This window comes from Giraffa tippelskirchi, chromosome X (genome assembly GCF_054371585.1).
Source record: "Giraffa tippelskirchi isolate mGirTip1 chromosome X, T2T-mGirTip1v1.2.pri, whole genome shotgun sequence".
NCBI lineage: Eukaryota > Metazoa > Chordata > Mammalia > Artiodactyla > Giraffidae > Giraffa > Giraffa tippelskirchi.
In genome coordinates, this window is record NC_137289.1 from 47,861,119 (window position 1) to 47,883,649 (window position 22,531).

General features: G+C 40.2%; 1 protein-coding gene across 6 annotated transcripts in view; it reads left to right on the forward strand.

Moving 5' to 3' along the window:
- Positions 1-22,531, forward strand: part of CHRDL1 (chordin like 1) — a 127,469-nt gene continuing 104,938 nt past the window's right edge. For 3 of the 6 annotated variants that reach the window (XM_081563752.1, XM_081563750.1, XM_081563753.1), the window contains exons 1-2: positions 1-465; positions 4,013-4,161. In XM_081563752.1, the coding sequence (XP_081419878.1) occupies positions 314-465; positions 4,013-4,161 (301 nt within the window). In that variant the 5' untranslated portion in view covers positions 1-313. The remainder of the gene's footprint in view (positions 466-4,012; positions 4,162-22,531) is intronic. The other 3 variants (XM_081563749.1, XM_081563754.1, XM_081563755.1) reach the window with 1 other exon arrangement.

Consider the following 22,531-nt stretch of genomic DNA (forward strand, 5'->3'; position numbering starts at 1 on the left):
AGAGGAGGGGGGGGTGTGCCGTGGGGGCGCTGCGTGATGGGAAAGTCGCCGGCTGAGCCTCACACTTTCTCCCGATTTCTTAACTTTCGGGTCAGGGGAGCGGGGAGAAAGCGGCGGTGTCGGGGAGGCGAGGGGGTGCGGGCTTGCAGCGGCTGCGTGGTCGCGGACTTCCCGCCAGCGCCGAGCCGGCCTCGCGGGCCAACTGGGGAGCGGGCGGCGGGCGGGCAGGTGGCCCTGGGCCGCCGCACCCGCGCCTTGGCTCTGCCCCCGGGAGCCGAGCGAACCGCTGCTCCCTCGTGGTGTGAGGGCGGTGATGTTTTTCCTCCCACCCACTTTCGAGTCCCCCCTCCCCCCTCGCACGCACTCTAGCTCTCGCCACAACCTGCGAGTCCCAGATCTCGGAGGAGCGCCCCGGGGAGCTCGGAGCGCCTGCACGCGTGGACCACGGAAGAGGCCGGTGGCCAGGTCAGTGAGCGGTGCCCGTCGCCTGCTTTCCCTCTCTTCCTTTCCAGCCTTTGCACAGGTGGGCCGTCTTCCCCCAGGGCACCCCAAACTTCCCCGAACCTGCCACCCTAGCTTGCTCCCTGCTCCAGCTGCCCGCGGCCCGGCTGGAGGTGGGGCCCAGGGCGCTGGACCGAGGTAGGTCGTGGTGGAGGGGGTTGGCTCCCCCCGGATTCGAACTCGCCACTCCCGCTCGGCCTGCATACTTCCAGGCTCTGGAGCTGCGGGGAGGCCCCTTGAGTAGCCATCTAACAGGTTCTGCGGTCCCCTTAGTGATCGAGCCTTTTTTGCTTGCTTGCCGAAGTGCCCTGGACCAGTAGGTGGTTCCGACGTGCTCAAGTTAAGGAAACAGAGCAGAAGGGGCTGGAGGCTCCTCTGTCCTCCTTGTGGACATCTGCCTCATTTTCCGGCCCGGACCACTGGGGTCAGAGTTGGAGCCGCTAAGCTCGGAGTGCAACGCGGTATTGCCAGAACTCAGGGCCTGGAAAGCCTGCCTTCTAGTTCCTGCCGGCCCTGCCCCTAACTTTATGAGAATGGGCAGTTGAGTTCTCTGGGCTCCAGGATGCCCATTTTGAAGGTGGAGTTTTTGTGGGGAATCAAAAGGAAATGATAGATAGCACGGTGTTTTGCAAACCAAACTCCAGGCATTGTTTGTCTGTCAGAGCAGCGATCGAGGCATCTCAACTCAGACCAGAGACATCCTGGCCTGAAGCTGCCATTTTTCAGGGACAGCCCACTGCCAGTGAACGGAGCTTTTCTTGTTGGGTGGTAGACTGGGGAGAGGATTTTGGCTGATGGACTCTGGACTGAGACTCCAGTGTCTTCTTACTGTTTGTCCAAAAGAGAATTGTTACCCTGGGGGCTGTCCCACAGATAATAGTGAATGTAAGATTACAAGGGTAGTGAAGCCTCTAGGAAGGATTAAAGGAACACCGTGGGGCATGAAGAGCTGGCTGACCTGCCCATCCCTTAGCCTTCCTTTGGGAATGTCTCTGATTCTATTCTACCCAGGAGACCTCTTCTGAGAACGGACAGAGCCTTGACACTTGGCCGCCCAGATCCCTTGCAGTCACAGCCAGGCAAGGAGCCCTTGGTCCCCTCGCTCGTTGCAAATGAAGTTGGTGAATGCTTTTTTCACTAAGGCACCTTAATGGGTACATTTCTTTAGGTTCTGACGTGTTTCTTAGACTCCTGTAAAGCCCACTCACCCTCCCCCGCTCTGCAGCGTTAGTCTTAGAATTTTTGTTTTCTTTGTTGTTTTCTTGTTGGGGCCTGGCTTTCCCCCAAATATGTCAATGGCTACATTTCTAAGTAACCTGCAAAAGAGCCAGTGCAAGTTCAATGGCACAACGGCCTGTGTGAAGCAGACAGAGAGTTAATGCTGAAATAACTCCAGTTAACTGGGTCAAAGTATAATTTGAAAAATTAAGGACAGTTTGGCTCTTTGCAAGTGTAAGAGGCGGCATGTTTGCTGAGCAATGCTCACTCGTGCTTATTGCTGCAGCCCCAACAAATGTCTTGAACCGTTCTCCTCCCCCCAAAAGAAAAAGTTAAAGGGATAAAGAGAAATTGAACAGAGACCTGGGAAGGAAACTCTTCTAGGTTTATAGCTCCATACAGAACATAAAGGCAGGACTTCAGGATCTTGTAAATCAAAAGTGATTATTTATAAAGAGATTCATTTTCTGATATTCTTCATCCCAGCCAGGGAGGCCACACAGATGACAGGAACGCCAAAAGAGATTAATTGCTCTCTAGTCACCAACTTTTCTCTTTGCTCATACCATTAGTTGAGACCCAAGAAAAGCAAAAAAAAAAAAAAAAAAAAAAACCTAAGAGCCGTTTTCTTGCCAGCTTGAGTTATGAGGCAATGCTACTGTTCACCAAATCACCCAACCGTTGTACAAGAAAAACAATCCAGTTGGTTCTTGCATGGGGAGACCCGAAAACCACGGCTTCAAAAGTCCCCCCTGGGAGCCATATGTGATTATGATAAATTGGATTTCAGTGGTTTAAAAAAAATCTTTCTCCTTTGGAGGCTTGAGGGATAAGCTTATTAAAGAAGGCTCAGGAAGAACCTCACTGGGGTGAGATGCTGTGTTAAAGCTGTTCATGGAAATGATTTGCTTCGAGGGAACCTGGTAACTCTCAGAGGACAGAGCTGGACATTCTGAGTGATTGAAGGAGGGCCAGAAGCTCCCAGAAGGGATCTGGTCATCAGAACCCAGGTCTTTTGAAGGCTATGAACATGTCTCGGGAAAATTTAGTCGTCGTTTAAGGAGCAGGAAGGAGGTAGAGAGGCAAACCAGTGCTGCAAATCCTGGCTGACAGCATAAATTATTCTCTATGACCAGTTCTGCTTTGCTTAAATACTCTTAATTTGAAACCATGGATTTTAAATTACCTGGCCAACTTCATAATATTTAAGGTAAGAGTGATGGCATTCACATTGTGGCCCAAAGACAATTCAGTTCTCCAGAATGATCTTCTTGTATTCCATCCAGCTCTCTATACTCAATATTTAGGTTGGACCCACTGAAAAGATTGTTGAGCTCAGTTCCCATCCAATGTTAATCCCAGGCTGAAATATGGTGTTTCTTGAATTATTTAAATATTTTCAAATCCCCCATTGGAAGAGTTTTGCCAGCTCTAAAGTCGATGGAAATGACCTGTGGCTGGATATAATCTATAGCAAACCTTCTGTGTTCTAAGCCTCAAAAAGCTTTCCACTCCTGAGACTGGAAATGCAGTTCTCCTATTTTTAAGAATGGTAGGTGCTTTTGGGGTGGTCTTTTGCATGGTGATGCAATGTGAACATATTACCTACTTAAGTTTGCCCAATATTCCTTAAATGGTCCATTTAAAATTTCCATTTCACAGGGGACTTCATGTGAGAGGAATATGTCTGAACCATTCAGATGCTTACATCACATCCATTTGCTAATCACATCTGTCTTTTCCAACATAAGTAGCCAAACTGAAAATCCTTATAGATCTCATAAGAGACACAGGCGAAACACTGATCAACACTTGCCTCATCCCTGAAGGATTAATAATAATGGTAGTCTTGAAGCTAAGATCAGTTGACTTTCATTTCAGAAATTGTTTGGGTCACTGCCTATTATTTTTATCTTGTTTGCCAAAATGGCCGTTTTGCAAACCCCAGTTTCCCTTTTCTCCCAAAGAAAATCTCTTGAGAAATCAACTTTAATTCCCTTAGAAATGAGGATTTCAAATTTTATTTTTTCTTTCCTATGACTTGCCTGTAAGGATTTAGCCTTAGCATTGGATAGGAATGTATGTTCATCCACTTAAATTTTCCCCCACAGTCTTTGCAAGGCAGGAGAGCCAAGTTCTCTTTCTTTTCAGGAAAACAATGCTTATTACACTTATGTAAATTCCCCCAGCCCTTCCCACCCCACCCCCAGTAGGTTAGAAGACTGAGATAAGAGATCTCCATCAGTTCCAGTAGATCTGTTCTAAGTCTTTTTGTCTGCTTTCTTCCCAACAGCTTGAGTACACTGGGCCCTGAAAGTTTCAAGTTGCCTTTTGCACTGGCCAGAATGAGAAAAAAGTGGAAGATGGGAGGCATGAGATACATCTTTTCCTTGTTGCTGTTCTTTCTTTTCCTAGAAGGAAGCAGAACAGAGCAAGTAAAACGTAAGTGTCTTGAGTTTAAAAAAAAAAAAACAACAATATACTTTCTTGTCGTTTCTTTGAGAATGTGCTTATACTCTGAAGAGATTGCGAGTTAGCCCAAATGTGGCCCTGCCACGAAGCTAAGAAAGTGAATGTTACTGGTTTATGCATGAGCTGATAAAAGAAGGAGAGCTTTGAATTAGGCCAATGAATTTGGGGCTGTTTTTCTGATTATCATATAGTTTTCATCTCATAGAACACATGACACATTAGCTTATTTTCCGTTTCCTGTTCTAAACTGTACAAATCTCATTCCATTTTACATAATTCTAGAAATATCTGACAGATGAGCTGGATTTTTTCCCCAAATTTCAGACTCTTCCACAAAGGTTTTCACTTTATGAAAAAGAATAACACAGAAAAAAAAAAGGAAAAAAAGTAAAGCAGGCTCTGCCTATTCCCTTCTGCCGAAAAACCAAGAAGGAAAAAACCTTCACACGAACTGGATTGAGATGAAAAATCCTTTGAGGAAATTGAGATTCCAGGGACCGTGAGCAAATTGGATGCCATTTGTTGAACGGAACATCCCCGCAAAGCCAGGGAATATTTCTAGAAAGTCAGCGATCCGTGTCATGGGCTGACACATTGGAGAAAGCCGAGTGGCAGGAAAAGGGGGGTAATTAACCCTCCTTGTGGCCACATTTGGGAGATTTATGAGTAACCATTGACATCTCTGCTCTTGTTAGGAGCTGTCTGCCTGCCTTCGCCCACTGTGAGCCTCGCCTTCTTTGGGCCATTTGCAGCCACCTCCAAGGTGGACCCTGGCTCTGCATTTGAAGGAAAAGCCCTCTCTCTAGTTCCCCTTTGTGGCTGCATCAAAAGAAGCACAAAGTGGAACTGGTCCAAGATGGGGCATTCTCTGCTCCACTGAACTTATTCATGAGAAGGAACTGTGTAAATATGCCTGGTAGGAGCTGAAACAGCATCTGAAGCCCATCACTTCAACATGTATCTCCTTTATCAGCTTAAGTTCAATATATTGGGCATGAGGATCGCTGTTAGGGAGAACAGTGCCAAATCTGTTCCACTGTTACCTGTCTTTCTGCTTCACTATGGTTTTCATAGTAAAGTGAGTCTCCTGCCTGGGAGAAATGGGGCTTTTGATTAGGCTTTTAAACATGAGCGATCCATGGTAATCTCTCATATGATCGAGACACAAAAAAGGAAGTTTGAGCAGGACACAGTAGGAGCAAGAGAGCTTAAATTAGCCTCTTGTCTTGTAGTCCTCAACTGACCTTCTTCTCCTGCTTGAATACGTAATCCACCTCAGAACCCTCGTCTTCCAGAAGCCTGCCTTGATTTAAGTGGATGTGAGAGAAAAGTTGTCTAATCCATTCTCAGCTAAGCTCACAAGCAGCTGGACTTAAAACTCCTTTGTCTCTTAGGGAGAAACTTCCCTTATGGCCTTGTGGCAGCATGGGGAAGCTTACAACTCTTAGGAGACCATCTTCTCTGGGAAGCCTTCCATATTAATGAAGAATTGAGTAATATTGTCCATAGAAATAGTCAATTAGAGCTTAATTGACAAACCAAAGAAAAAATGTGATTGAAAAGTGATTGACAGACCCCAAACTATCACTCTCTAACATTTCCTACTGCCTGTGAGTCTGTCCCAAGCCCTTTGGATATTCAACTGGTGTCAAAATGATTGTGTAACAGATGGCCTAAGGGACCAGTTCTGGGCTATTGTTTCCAGCTTATAGTCAGATAATGAGGCTTAGGTCATGGTCATTCCCTAAATGAGCCCTCAGCATCATTCTTTGGGGCCTGAACCAAGCTAACTGTCTCAAAGATATGTGCAAAGTTACCTCCACTAAAAGGAAGCTCTCAAAGTCTACACCTTAGGTATGTTGCCTTGACACACACACATGTGCCTTGACAGTCACACACACACATACACACTGCATGCACAGAGATTTATATTGCAGCTCTACAAGACATAAGAAGCAGTAGGAAATGGCTGCATAAATGATCCTTATAATGTACTCTCATGCTACCAAACACTCCTTATTGAAAATTTGATAGCCGTGGAAAATGCTTATATTAGCTTATTTTGAAATTTCTTAAATTATGAAATGAATACTATTCATTGTACAAAATGATGTGAAAGTGTCTGAACTTCATAAAGAGCCTGTTTCTCTCAACACCTATTCACACGCCTCAGGGATGCCTGTTACTATTAATAATAGTTTTCTGTGTGTTCTTCCATGCTATTTTCTCTCTGTGTTATCAAAACATACATATCTATAGGGATTTTTTTCTTTTACAAAAATTGGATATTGTATATATATATTTTTTTCCTTATAACTTGCTTTATTCAGCAGTGTGTCCAGGACATCCTTCCATGTCAGAACATTGCAGTGTAACAGTACCATATTCATTCTAATGCCTACATAGTACCCAGTTACATGAGTGTGCCATGGTTTGTTTAGATAGTCCCTATTTGTAGATTGTTTCCAGTTTTTGTTATTACTATAAGTAAGGCATTAATGAATGCCTGAAAGCACTTAAGCAACTATTTGTGAGTATTTGTCAGGTCAAAGTGTATGTTCAGTTTTAATCTTGGCAAAAACTGTCAAATTGTCCTTCCAAAACAAGTTGTATCAGTTTATACTTCCACCATGTATGTATGCATGTCAATTTCTAATTCCTTCACTAAAAGTATTATTAATAGTTGTATTCAAGGGCCAGTTTACTAGAGGAAATCATGTTTCAGTTGTGCTGTGAGATTTTCCTATTACTGGAGTATATTTTCAATTACTTTTAATTCAGTTGTATTTTCCCAGTGAATTGACTATTTTCCAGTTGGGTTGCTTGTCTTATTGATTTGCAAAAGCTTATTTATTAACATTTTGTTATTTCAAATGTTTTTATTTAAACAACAAATACCTTTTGTATTTCACATATTATTTTCCCAGTCTGCCATTTCATTCACACTTTGTATAAGCCATATTTTCCCATATAGAAGTTTTAAATTTTTGTGTAGTCAGATCTGTCATTCATTTCCTTTATGGCTTGTGGATTTCTTTTTATTTCTAGGAAGATCTTTCCTACTTCATATTCTTATATTTTTTTCTACTGCTTCCATAATTTGGGGTTTTACCCATAGTTCTCTCTTCTATCTGAAATTTATATTCATTCTTGGTGTGCAGTGGGGCTTCCCAGGTGGCTCAATGGTAAAGAATCCACCTGCCAATGAAGGAGACAAAGGGTCGATCCCTGGGTTGGGAATATCCCCTGGAGCAGGGCATGGCAACCCCACTCCAGTATTCTTGCCTGGAAAATCCCATGGACAGAGGAGCCTGGCAGACTACAGTTGATGGGATCGCAAAGAGTCAGACATGACTGAGCATGCACACACACATATGGTGTGCAAGAGGGAAGTAATTTTTTATCTCTGGGTAGTAGTTTCATGACTGTTATTTTTGTTCATTTCTATACTTCTATTTATTCCAAAGATTTCACAATTGGCAAATATTACTTTGACAACAGGAAAAAGTCCTTTGAAGTAAAACGAAATCAGGATTCCCATATTCTGCTGTTGAGTTCTAGAGGAGAGTAGGTATCGGAATGGAAGAAGGAAAATGAGGGGAAAAAAATAACAGAAAAACTTCAAGAAATGTGTAAGAATCATAAAGTTGCATGTTGCTCCTTGCTGCCTCATACTGTTTTACCCAAGGAAGCCCAGGTTTTTTCTCATTCATGGGCTGGTTTGAGTATAAGCATGTTGGTCAAGGCAGATGCTCTGTAGCCTGTTTGCTCTCCCATTTTAGGCATCAGGATGGAATGAGGGGCAATGCTATTATGGTCAAAGCCACTCACTCAACTAGTGTAGAATCTGAGGAGGTCTGGAGGAAATGCTTTCATAGAAGAAAGCTATTTGCATAAGGAAAAGTAGAAGTGGGTGCTGCCACTTGCTAGTAGCTAATTAGCCAGAGTTACTTTGCTTTCACAGGAGGGAAAACCAGCTCAGGAACCAAGGAAAGATGGACAGTGCCATCACAGTGGATGAATGAGCCATTTATGGCTTATATAAAAGTTTGTTACTGTCCAAAAGTAGCGAGGTTTGAGGTCTTTAGCTGGGAAAATGTCTTTCTGTAACTCCATTATGCTCAGTTGTTAAAGTTGTAGTCAAAAGAGGCCAGGAAGCTCTTTTGAAGTTCAAAGAAGCGTAACATTCAGGGCATAATATTCATGCAAATATAGGACGAAATGAGCTGAAGAGTTTGCCTCTTTTGGCAGATCTGACTTAGGTAATGAACTATTGATCAAAGTGAGGTGGAAGAATTGAGTTGTTAAGAATATTCAATTATATATTTCAAACGAACCAGCCTGTGCCAAGGCTGGCAAAAGTCCTTGGGAGAGAAATGGTTGGTGTATTTCATGGCTTCTGTGCCTGCTTTATAAGGTGGGCTAGCTGGATCTTCCAAGGGACTAGATTCTCACTCATTTTTCTTCTTCGGAGAAAAGCTTCTAACATTTGTATTTGGCTGAAAATGGGCCTCTGAACTTCCCAGGAAGGATGAGTCTCCAAAAGATTGAAGAGAAGGAAGAAGATAGTGAAGTTTTGAGACACAGGAAACGTGGTCTTATGGAGCCTACCCAGAGCCTCTTTATTGTGAAAGTCAACCGGAAGGGCTTGAGTCCTCCACCTCCAGGTTCTCACTTGGACATTCAAGGTGATTATTTGACAAGACAAAGAAATGAGCAGAAGAATAGACCTATTCACATCTTGTAAGTTCAGATAGGTAGAAGTAGAGTAAATGAGAATGCTTTAAAATTAGCTTAATGCATTTCAAGGTATATTCTTAATTATTTTTTATGTTGGGAGGGACCAGTGGTGTTGGCTATGGAAACTCTGGAGTCCACTTGATCCAAACCCCAGATCCACGACTGTCTTACTTACTTTGGGAATGTTGTTTAATTTCTCCAGCTGTAGTGCTCTTCTCAGTACGGTAGGGGAAAGAATAGTGTATTAATCGTAAACGTGGTCATCTAAAGACTCGATGATATTGTACACACAGAGGGCTGTGTGACAGTGTCTGGCACACAGTTTTTAATGAGTGGGAGCTTCCCTGGTGGCTCAGACAGTAAAGAATCTGCCTCTAGTGCAGGAGACCCGGGTTTGATCCTTGGGTCAGGAGGATCACCTGGAGAAGGGAATGTCAACCCACTCCAGTATTCTTGCTTGGAGAATTCCACGGACAGGGGAGCCTGGGAGGCTACAGTCCATGGGGTTGCAGAGTCAGACACGACTGAGTGACTAACACACAGACACACAGCGATTAGAGTAACTCTCTTACAGGCCAAATGATATTATCACCTTAATTTTCAGATGAGAAACTTGAAACTGAGTGAGGTCAAATGACTTTGTACAAAGCCAGACAGCAAATCCAGGGCAGCACCAGAATGAAAACCCAGGTCTCCAGATTTGCTGTTCTGTTCACAACACCAGTTTGTGTCTAGTAGTTCTTTGAGGAAGCCAGTGCCTTCTCTTGAATAGAAGCCCAGTGCTTTGCACATGTGGAGAAGGAAATAGCAACCTATTCCATTATTCTTCCCTGGCGAATCCCATGGACAGAGGATCCTAGTGGGCTACAGTCCATGGGGTCGCAAAGAGTCGGACACGACCAAAGTGACTTAGCATGGCATGCACAGCTTTGCACATGGCAGCCACTTAACACGTGAGATGATCTGAGTAAATGAATAAAGAACTTTGTAATCAGACAGGCAGTATACTATTTGGGAGTTAAAAGATAGAGTCTAGGACTAAAGTTATTCTGGAACCTAAATAAGCTAAGCCAAAGGAAATTTGTGAGGAAGGTTAAAAATATGTGCCTTTATGTCTATGCTTCTTAGATTTTCCTGACTTATCAGTAGGATTGAAATGTCCTCATAGTCTAATGGAGAGTGAACTATGCTCTAAGTCAGGAGACCTGGCTTCTGGTCAGTTCTGTTGCTCGCTGTGTGGTGTTGGTTGAGTCATTCACGCTCTCTCTGAACTAAAGATTCTCTATTCTCTGAGAGGAATTCTTGCCTTCTGGACAGCAAACTAAAGGATGGGAGTATAGGAGGTTGCGCTGTGGGGAGGGCAAGGGAAACCAGAAAAATTAAAGTGAAAGTGTTAGTCGCTCAGTCATGTCCAACTCTTCGTGACCCCATAGACTGTAGTCTGCCAGGCTCTTCTGTCCATGGGATTCTCCAGGCAAGAATACTGGAGTGGGTTGCCATGTCCTCCTCCAGGGGATCTTCCTGACCCAGGGATTGAACCTGTCTCCTGAATTGGAGGCACATTCATTACTGTCCGAGCCATCAGGGAAACCGAGGCTCTGTCTTTAGATATTTGGAGCACACCTGGGCTTTTATCATTGTCACAAGGCCTTTGCAAAAAGTGTTTTACTCATTTAAGATTTATAGCCTGCTACTTCTAAAAATATTAGATATAAGTTATATATGAAAGAATGGGATTCCCTGGTAGATCAGCTTGTAAGGAATCCACCTGCAATGCAGGAGACCCTGGTTCAATTCCTGGGTCGGGAAGATCCCCTGGAGGAGTGATAGGCTACCCACTCCAATATTCTTGGGCTTCCCTGGTGACTCAGATGGTAAAGAATCCATCTGCAGTGTGAGAGACCTGGGTTCAATCCGTGGGTTGGGAAGATCCCCTGGAGGAGGGCATGGGAACCTACTCCAGTATTCTTGCCTGGAGAATCCCCATGGACAAAGGCACCTGGCAGGCTACAGTCCATGGGGTCACACAGAGTCGGACACCACTGAGTGACTAGGCCCAGGACATCACAGCATATAGGAAAGAATAGTTGCAAGATAACTTTTTAAAAGATAAAACAAAAAATAGAGGCCATATGACCAAAGTAGAAAGGGTAGATATTTTTAACACCTGGTTTGGTATCACGGGGCTTCCCACTGGCTCAGTGGTAAAGAATCCACCTGTCAATGCAGGAGATGCAAGAGATGGGGGTTCCATCCCTGGGTCAGGAAGATCCCTTGGAGAAGGAAATGGCAACCCACTCCAGTGTTCTTGCCTGGAAAATTCCATGGACATAGGAGCCTGGTGGGCTATAGTCCATGGGGTCTCAGAGAGTCAGATACAGTTGAGTGACTGAGCATGCACAAAGGTTGGTACATTACAGTATTCACGGTTCTAAGTTGCTGTATGCTTCCTGAAAAGATAAAAAGAGAAGTTTTCCATTGGTTGGCAAGAGAAAAGTACAATTTCATCTACTTCCCACTTAGTCAAATGGTATTAATGATGGGATGTTTGCATAAAGTACATTTTGGGTGGTACAAAGACACCAACTGTAACCTTGGTTTCATAAAAGAGAGAAGAATCATATTTGGCATTTCTTTATTAACCCTCTGTAAAGGAATAGGGCAAACATTAAATTATGTCTCAATATGAGTGCTAAGTTAATGTAGTCCAGATAGTTTAACTTTGAATGATATAAGCTAATCGAAGGCTAGAACATGGAAATGTTATACATGTGGTTGTTTAATATGTCTAGTAGACTGCATTGTCAATTATCAGATGCCCTAAGCAAAGTTTACATCAGTGTGATTTTTTTCTATTTAAAAATAGATGTCATTTTTCAACATTCAGGAGAAAATAAAAGTATTAGAGAAACAAAAGTCATTGGCAATCTCAACATTTATGTTAATCATGGTTAATTGGTATATAGACTTAGAGTCTTTTTTTCTATGCAACTACACACACACACACACACATATATATCTGGGCTTCCATGGTGGCTCAGATGGTAAATAATCTGCCTACAATGCCAGAGACCCAGGTTCGATCCCTGGGTCAGGAAGATCCTCTGGAAAAAGAAAAAGCAGCCCACTCCAGTATTCTTGCCTGGGAAATCTCATGGATAGAGGAGCCTGGCGGGCTACAGTCCATGGGGGTCACAAAAGAGTTGGACATTGCTTAGCAGCTAAATGACAACAACAACACATATATATTATTTTATAAAAATGAAGCACTCAGGTAGGATATGTGCCCAGTAGTGGGATTACTGGGTCATATGGTAGTTTATTCCTAGTTTTTTGAAAAAAATCTCTATGCTGTTCTCCATAGTGGCTGTGCCAGTTTACATTACCACTGACAGTACAGGAGGTCTCCCTTTTCTCCACATCCCCTGCAACATTTATTGTTTATGGATTTTTTTTTTTATGATGGCCATTCTGATTGGAGTGAGGTGATACATCACTGTAGTTTTGATTTGCATTTCTCTAAAAATGAGCAGTGTTAAGCATTTTTTCATGTGCTTATTGGCTATCTGGGTGTCTTCTTTGGAGAAGTATGTGTTTAGGTCTACTGCCCATTTTTTGATTGGGTTGTTTGTTTTTCTGATATTGAGCTGCATGAGCCATAATTCAAAAAGACACATGTACCCCAATGTTCATTGCAGCACTATTTACAATTGCCAGGACATGGAATCAACCTAGATGTACATTGACAGATGAATGGATAAAGAAGTTGTGGTACATATATACAATGGAATATTACTCAGACATAAAAAGGATCAAGCTTGAGTCAGTTCTAGTGAGGTGGATGAACCTAGAGCCTGTTACACAGAGTGAAGTAAGTCAGAAAGAGAAAAAGAAATATCATATATTAATGCATATATATAGAATCTAGAAAAATAGTACTGATTAACCTATTTGCAGGGTAGGAATAGAGATGCAGACTTAGAGAACAGACTTGTGGGCACAGCAGGGGAAGGAGAGGGTGGAATGCATTGATAAAATACTGTTGAAATATATACATTATCATATATAAAATATCTAGCTAGTTGGAAGTTGCTGTAGAACATGGGGAGCTCAACCCAGGGCTCTGTGACAACCTAGAGGGGTGGGAGGGAGGCTCAAGAGGAAGGGACGTATATATATTTATGGCTGATTCACATTGGTGAATGGCAGAAATCAGCACAGCATTGTAAAGCAATTATTCTCCTATTAAAAAATTTTAAAAATGAAGCACTGATTCATCATGGATTCTCTAAAGTGCACCTGTAGTGGAGATTTAGCCTATGTTGTCTGAAGTGAAAATTGGATATGTTAGATACCAGTTGTAGGGCACACAAAGTTGATTCTGTTGTGAAAAGTTCAAGAGCACAACTTAAATTCTTGACCAAATAGTAAGTAAGTAAACCTCCTTTAGCAGAGACTTGTGCAGCTGAGGTGCTAATAGAAAGAACAATTTGTTTTTTTTCAGACAAGAGCTTTGATTTTTTGCCCAAAGTCCTATGCCCAAAGTAAGAGATGATTTTAGCCAGAAAAATTATTCAGATCAGGTTTCACCAGTTGAGCAGCCTTTCTGTAAAAGTATCTCCCATAGCCTTATAGTAAAGACTAATGAGAATACCATCAAGTCTCAGTTATTCATGTTAATGGGAGATAGAAGGGCACAATGAATTGAAATTTCATGGAAAATCTGTATTTCTCAACTTAGCCAATGATGTCACCTTGCTCAACTCTCAAACCTCTTCTAAATATGGACCTTTTCTTCTCATTGAGTTTGCCCACCTGCTAGTAGAAAAGCTAGTAGAAAAGGCAGGTAGTGGGAAGCCCAGGCTGTGCATAGGCCACTCAATATATATTAAGTTGAATTAATTTTGGACAAATGATCCAACAAGTAGGAATAAGATAATTAACTCCCAGATAAAGAGAAATAAGCTGTATACTCAAAAGTGAAGGACTTGGGTTTTTCTTGAATTTCCGTTTTCACTGGCTTCCATAGCCTGAAAATGAAGTCTTAAAGCCCTGAGGAATTCTGACTGAGACTTCAATTCTAGAAACCCAATTTCCAGAGAAATGGGACATTTTTTTTTCTGTAGTGACTGCTACATCATGCCCTTCGTTCTACTTCAAGTTTGATAAATGTCAGAAGAGAAGTACTTATGCTTTTAATTTTTTCCTTCACTGTTATAGTAGCCTTTAAAAAAATACTCAAAAAAGAATTTGTTTACTTGATTTGTCCTCTCATATAATGAACAGCAAAGATTCATCTCTCCCTTTCCACTGACTGTATGTGTTATAATAAAATAAATATTATTGTAGTACTTAACATGATGATGTGTCTACAGTAATAGCTCTTATTGAAAACTGTTCATGGGAGCTTGAACATATCATGTTTTCTTGCCTTTAGACTGGTGATGAAGTTATTGAACTTTTGACCTGGTGCTGGGTGCTAGACAGTCCCCAACAGTAATGGTTGGGGACAACATTGATGGCATAGAAGCACATCTCTGTTGTTTACTTTTTCTCATCATTTCTGTTAACAGGGGCCCTTAAAGTAGCAGGGATTACCACTTTTAATTAGGGCCACATGAACCCATTTGAAAAATAGCTATGATGATGCAGGTTGAAGGTCCATCTCAAATGTTTGTTGAAATTCCCTTGGGACCAAGTTCTACTCAACAGATACCGTGAGTCAATGGTAAGTCATGAAGTCTCTGGACTTCCAAGGTGGCTCAGTGGTAAAGAATCTGCCTGCCAGTGCAGGAGCCACAGGAGACAAGGGTTCAATCCCTGGGTTCGGAAGATCCCTTGGAGATGGAATATGGCAATCCACTCCAGTATTCTTGCCTGGGAAATCCCATGGACAAAGGAACCCAGCAGGCTACAGTCCATGGAGTCACAAAGAGTTGGACATGACTGAGAGACTGAGCACTTGAAGTCTCCAGATGGTATCACTCAGCTACTGGCAAATGATAAGTTTACTTTGCTTGCCTGCATCTCCTTCAAGTTGGTGAGGTATCACTGTTTCAATAAAATCAACTCACTTGTGCTTCTTGTCCAAGATGATATACTGGAACTTGAGGTGTGGTCAATGTTGCTGTGGAACTCATGAAAGTTTTTTAAAGTTCAGACTTACAAGAATGTGCTGAAATGGACTTTATCATAGTTTCTGAAAATTGAGCATTGTTCCATGTACTCATGGAAAAATCAGCTGTAATTCAGCTAAGCGCCCAATCTCTGACAACCATAGTAAAACATGTCTTAAAGATTATAGTTTTAAAAAAAGATTATAGTGTTTACTTTTGCTGTGTAGTCGAAATCAGTGTCAGTAATTGTGGAAGTGTTGTTTTATAGCACCAGTGATGTTACTGTTTAGCTCCTTGTCTCTACCTTCAGTTCCTGAATTTGCTCCTTCCAGGAATTTGTGGATTTCTCTTTGGAGCATAATTAGCCAAATCCCATGTTGCTGAGGTAATAGGACCAGAGTACTTGATGAAGACCACCATGTTTGCATTTATGGTCAGGTTTTGATGCATAGTTAGTTTTTGAGTAAGGCGTTTTCATCCTCAAGATGCATAGTTTGTAAGACAATAGTATGGCGCTAGTGGTAAAGAACCAGCCTGCCCATGCAGGAGACATAAGAGACGTAGGAAAACATGTACACCCATGATGGATTCATGTCAATTTATGGCAAAACAAATACAATATTGTAAAGTTAAAAAATAGATAAATAAACTAATTAAAAAAAAAAAAAGAGAGAGAGACGTAGGTTCAATCCCTGCGTCAGGAAGATCCCTTGGAGGAGAGCATGGCAACCCACTCCAGTCTTCTTGCCTGGAGAATCCCATGGACAGTGGAGCCTGGCAGGATATATTCCATGGGGTCGCACAGAGTCGGACACGAGTGAAGCAACTTAGACCTTGACCTAGTATTGTAATGTGAGATAAATGCCGTGTATTATGAGAAAAATGCTGATGGGTATAAGGAGAATGAAAAAGAACTTTTAGCTTGGTTACTCTTATCTTCCCAACTCTATTTCATAGCTCTTGGAAGCATAGGCACTATTTCATACTTTATAATGTGTCCTTGAGATAAATACCCCCAAAATGCAAAATGACGTCTTCCAGTCGTATCATTTCCTATAGTCATTTGAGTATGACTTGGCTTCACTACAGACAACACCTGATTCTTTAAAAGGTGAGCAAAGCTGTGTTTCCAGGTAGGGTGGGAAGAGTGGTTTGAGAAAAAGTTAGGCAAGAATGTGTGGAAGCCCTTTATTTTTTAAGTTCTAAAAGTGGGTGACATGTACTTTACACTCATGTAGCAGGGCAGGCAGAATGCTACAGTGGTTTTAGTCCTTGGTTCGGAGGCCAGCCTTCTTAGAGTTGAATCCCAGCTCCATACCTTCACTACTCATGGTAACTTAGGCAAGTTATCAAACCTCCCTGTGCCTCAGATTCCTCATCTCTAAAATGGGGCTAATAATGGGATCTAGCATGTAGGGTTGTGGTAAGAATTTATTGAATTCATGGATGTAAAACCCTTAGCTTATAAGACATGTTCAACAAGTTTTGTTGTTGTTTTTCTTATTACTGTTATCATCATGCTCATCTAGCTAAGTGTTCTTCAGGACCTGGTTTCTTGGCCTCTTTTTACATTTATCTTCTACCTTCTTAGCCTTTGAGCCAAATTTGGAGCAGGAAAATTCAGATCAATCAATTTCACACATTGTCTAGCAATACTCTGTCTAGAGGCTAAATTTGGGGCAAACAGAATTTGTTGGCTGAAACAAGTTATTTGGATCATCTGTGGTTGTCACGAATAGTGGTGAGTTCAGATATATTGAAAGGATCCATTTAAGAGCTTCTATGAAGAAATCTGTCTTAAAGATATTTTAGAGAGGTGATAGCAACTTACTTAACAGCTGTAGATAAAGAATACCCTCCTTGTGGCATCATTGTATACTGTTCCTTTGGAAATAGACTGCCTGCAAGTTAGAATCTTAACAGTTTGGAAATGAGTTTTAAAAATATGTAAATGCACATGAAACCCACATTTTGATAGCTTGCCTTATTTTGGTGCTTGCTTAGTCTTTCAAGGGTGGGTTCTTATCTTTTATTATCCCATCTCTTTATCATCAAGAAAGGAATAAATCACCCAACCATGCAGATCACATTGCTAATAATGAAAGCTCATCCAGTTTCATATTTTAAGTAGATAGATCTCATGTCAGCCTCTGAGTGAGCTGATTATTTCTGGCAAAATAATCCAGAATCAAACACGTAATACACAGGTTCCATCTTACTTTACAATGTGAATTTAAATCAACAAAGTAATTTCCAGCTTACCTCCATCCAAGTATTAGCAATTGAAGAACCATACAAGTAAGGCAATTTATGCCAGCCTAATAATACCACCTAAATAGCTTCCTTCATGGATTTGCTTCTAAGTGTATACTCAGATTTTCCTGAAATGTCTAGGTAAGTTGTATATATGAAATGCAGATAACTTAGGTGTTTTAAAGATTCTGAATTTATCGAACTTATTTTAGAGAAACAGTCATTCTCTTCTCACCAAGATGTGGAAGTTTGCAAAAGGTGCCTCATTTATGTTTATTTTGGGAAATTCATGATTTGTCTTTCCTCAGTTAAACATGCAAGGATTGTTAAAAATATTTCCTACTTCATTCTATAACACTGTGGAGCAGAGGTCTAATTTGTGTATTTACCAATAAAATTGTATTCCTGAGACTTCAGTGAAAAATATACAACTTTTGCCTACAAAGTAATGTTGATTTTTCTGAGTTCTTTTAATCAATAAATGATCTTGAGCACTTACATTTAGTCCAGAATGTAGCTTAATATAATAATATTAACAATAATAATGGTAATATCATAAAAGGAGAAATTAAAAGTTACTGATAAAGAAAAAAATGTTTCCATTTTCCCTCACCAAATTTGCGAAGTTTTAAGCAATTAAAGTATCCAGTGTTAGACATTTTCACACACTGAAATTGGAAAGTAAATTAGTGCAGCTTTTCTGGAAGGCAGCTTGACAATATGGATCGGGAATTTAAAAGCGTTCATAACCTTTGACTCAATAAAATTTCCTCTAAATTTATATTTAGAAAATTACCAGTATTACATACATTAGTGTATATGCAAGGATATTTATGTTTTGGCCACACCTAGAAGCATATGGGATCTTAGTTCCTTGACCATGGATCTTCTACTGCTTCCTGCAGTAGGAGCACAGAGTCTTAACTACTGGACAGCCAGGGAAGCCCCTATATACAGGGATATTTATCATGGAATTTTTTTAAAACAAAGGAAAGGATACACTTTGAACCCTTAAGTAGGGGATTGGTTAAGAAATTATGTTTCAACTGTGTTAATAAAAAATCATGTCACTAGGCATGTGGTATAGGGGGAATATTTAATGGCACAAAAATGTACACAATGTGTTAACTTTAGAACATAGTTTATAAAATGTCTATTGTATATGTTGTTGATTATATAAATAGAAAACTTTATACACCTTTATGCACAGAGAGACTAGAAAGAGCTTCTAGTTTCTTGACATGTAAAGAGCTTAGAAATTGTCACTCCTATTGTCACAAGAAAAAAGGCTTAAGGAAATGAAAATCAACAAGTCCTCTTAAAATCACAGAAAATTGAGGTCACAGGGCAAACTGCCTTGTGGTTTTTACCTTGAAAACTGGAAAGACAGGCGAATACAATCACCACTGCTGGATCCTCGTTGGAGCACTTAACAGGTAATCGACTAATTGCTGGAGAAGGAGCATGTTCTAGCTTGAGAGAGAAAAATTTTTTGTGAGGTTTTACTTCCAGAATCCCTACCAGGTTCTCAGGTTTGGTGAAAGATTTATAATTGTTATAGATAGAGGAGGGGGGGAAAGTAACGATTTAAAATAAGCCTAGACTTCTTTATTCTCATTAACTAAGGCCTGGCCTCAAGGGAAATGATTTTATCTTAGACTAACTAATTTGGGTTTTATCAGGGTCTAACCACCCTGGAATGTCTTTGCTGGTGGCTCAGTCAGTAGAGAGTCTGCCTACAATGCAAGAGATGTGGGTTAGATCCCTGGGTCAGGAAGATCCCCTGGAGAAGGAAATGGCAACCCACTCCAGTATTCTTTCCTGGAGAGTTCATAGACAGAGGAGCCTGGTGGGCTACAGTGGAATGGAACCACCCTGGAAGAAGGAATATATGCCCAACTCCAGTAGCTTTCCTATCTCACCTACACTGATGGGGAGGAGCAAAGTTAATTAGTGCTTTTGAAGGTCACAACTCAGGGACATGGATCACTAAAAGGCTGAGAGTTGATTATACGATTATAGAACATTTCTCCTTCCCCTACAATTTACTACACATCAATTGGGAGCCTGTATAATAACAGAAGATTGAAAGACCTGCAAGCCTTAGACACTATTTAAGAAGAAGAATCTAGGGAAACCTGGTAACAATGGAGAGGATAAATAAAGACACTAGGCAGATTTTAGCCTCTGACACCATGGCTACAAAAAAACAGTGAAACTAGCCTAACTCCTAGATAGGTTAACATAAGACCTCACACTAATGCTCCATTTACCTCAGTTACTTTTACTCAGTACATGATGTCTGACTATCAACAAAAAATTACTGGGCATGCTAAAAGGCAAAAAAAAATCAACCTGAAGAGACAAATCAAGCATCAGAACCAGGCTCAGATATGGCAGATATTTTGAAATTATCAGACTTTGAATTTAAAATAAATAAGATTAATGTGTTGAGAACTCTAATGAAAAAAGGAGCCAAAATGTAAGCTTATATGGGCAATGTAAAGAGAGATGAAAAATAAGAATCAAAAGGAAATGTGAGAAATCAAAAACACTGTAACAAAAATGAAGAATGCTTTTGATGAACTCATCAGCACACTGGACATGACTGAAGAAAGAATAAGTCATCTAAAGATATGGCAAGAGGCTTCCCTGGTGGCTCAGTGGTAAAGAATCTGCCTGCCAATCCAGGAGACACAGGTTTAATCCCTGATCTGGGAAAATCCCACAGATTTTTTTTTCCAACATCTGGGAAAATGCTGCAGAGCAAGCAACTAAGCCCATGTGTCACAACTATTGAGCTTCTGTTCTAGAGCCTGGGAACTGCAGCTACTGAGGCCATGTGCCACAGCTACTGAAGCCCACATGCCCTAGGGCCTATGCTCTGCAGCGAAAGAAGCTACAGCAATGAGAAGCCCACGTATTGCAACAAAGAGTAGCTCCCTGCTTGTCACAACTAGAAAAAAGCCCATGCAGCAACGAAGACCTAGCACAGCCATAAATAAATAAATAAATAAGTATGCAAAGAGAAGTGTCCCAAACTGAAAATGTGATCAAATTCAGTAGAATATTCAAGAACTGTGGGAAAATTACAAAAAGTGTAACATGTATGTAATAGGAATGACAGAAGGAGATGAGAGAAAGGAAAAAGAAATAATGAAAGAAGAAATGGCTGAGAATTTTCCAAAAGCAATGACAAACACCAAAGCACAAATCCAAGAAGCCCAGAGAACACAAAGCAGGATACATGTGAGAAAACTTATACCTAGGCATATCATATTTAAACTGCAGAAAATCAAAGACAAAGAGAATATCTTTAAAGAGGAAAAACACATTACATATAGAGGAACAAGGATAAGAATTGCATACGATTTCTCTTCAGAAACCATGCAAGCAGGAAGAGAGTGTAATGAAGCACTTAAATTGTTGAAAGAAAAAATCCATCAACCTACAATTCTGTATCCAGCAAAACTATGCTTCAAAAGTGAATAAGAAATATTTTCTCAGGCAAAGAGAAATTGAAGGAATTTTTCACCAATTGACCTGCCTCACAAGAAATGTTAAAAGAAATTCTTTAAGAAAAATGAAAACAACATCAGAAACTCAGATCTATATAAAGAAGGGAAGAGTGGTAAAGAAGGAATAAATGAAGGTAAAGTGAAATCTTTGATTTTTCTTATTCTTAACCTATCAGAATAAAGTTTGTTCAAAATAATAATAGCAACAGTGTAATGAATGATTATAGTTTATGGAAAAGTGAAATGAATGACAGTGATTTTATAAAGGATGGGAGAGAGGAATTTGGAATACTCCACTACAAAGTACCTGCAGTGCCTGTGAAGCAGTATAGTGTTATTTGAAAGTGGATTTAGATTTGTGTAAATGTGTATTGTAAACTCTATGACTACTACTAATTAAAAAGATGAGTATAATTGATATACTAAGAAAGAGAGAAAATAGGATAATAGGAAATGCTCAAATAAAGCCATAGAACGCAGAGAAAGAGTGGAATACACACACATAAGAAAAAAATCAAGGAAAATGAATAGAAAATAATTACAGATATTGTCAGTATTAATCCAGCTGTATCAATAATCACTTTAAATGTGAATGGTCTATATACACCAATTAAAAGACAGACTATCCAAGTGGATTATAAAAAAAAAACAAAACCCAACTATATGTTGTCTTCACACTTTAAATGTAAAGATACATATAGATTAAAAGTAAAAGGATGCTAAAAAATATCCTCCAATTAAAAATAAACAAATTTTAAAAAGTAAAGGGATGGAGAAAGATATAGCATGCTAACACACTGATCAGATGAAAGTGGGAGTAACTATATTAATTTTAGACAAAGCAGACTTCAGAGCAAGGAAAATTATGTGTATACCTAACAGAGCATGAAAATATGTGATGCAAAAATGGATAGAACTGCAAGATACAGATAAGTCCACTATTTCAATTAGGAAGTTTAAAACCCCTCTATTAGTAATCAACAGATCCAGCAGGCAGAAAGTTAATAATGGTGTAGTTGAACTGAACCACACCATCAGTCAGTGGGATCTAATTGTCATCTGCAGAGTATTTCATCCAACAACAGCAGAATACACATTCTTCTCCAGCTCAGTGGAACATTCTCCAAGATGGACCACAAAAACACATCTTAACAAAACTTATAAGAAGATAAATTATATCAGTATGCTCTCAGAACATAGTAGAATTAGACTAAAAAATCAATGGCAGAAAGATACCTATAAAAATATCATAATATTTAGAGATTAAACAATATACTTCCAAACAGCACATAGACCAAAGAAGTCTCAAGTGAAGTTAAACACATTTTGGATTATATGAAAATAAAAATATAATTTATAAAAATTCTAAGCAGTGCTTAGAGGGAAATTTAGAGCATAGAATTAATATGTTAGAAAAAAAGACCTAATATCAATAGTCTCACCTTCCACCTTAGGAAGCTAGAAAAAGAAGAGCAAATCAAACCCAAAGTAAGTAGAAGAAAATAAATTTTAAAAAATTAAAGCAGAAATCAATGAAAGTTATACCAGGAAAATGAAAGAGAAAAATCAATGAAACCAAAGTCTGGTTCTTTGAAAAGATCAATAAAATAGATAAACCTCTAGTCAGATTAACTAAAAAAGTAGGCACAAATTACTAATTTAAGAAATGAAAAAAAGGCCATCACTACCACCAGAGCTGTCATAAAAATATTA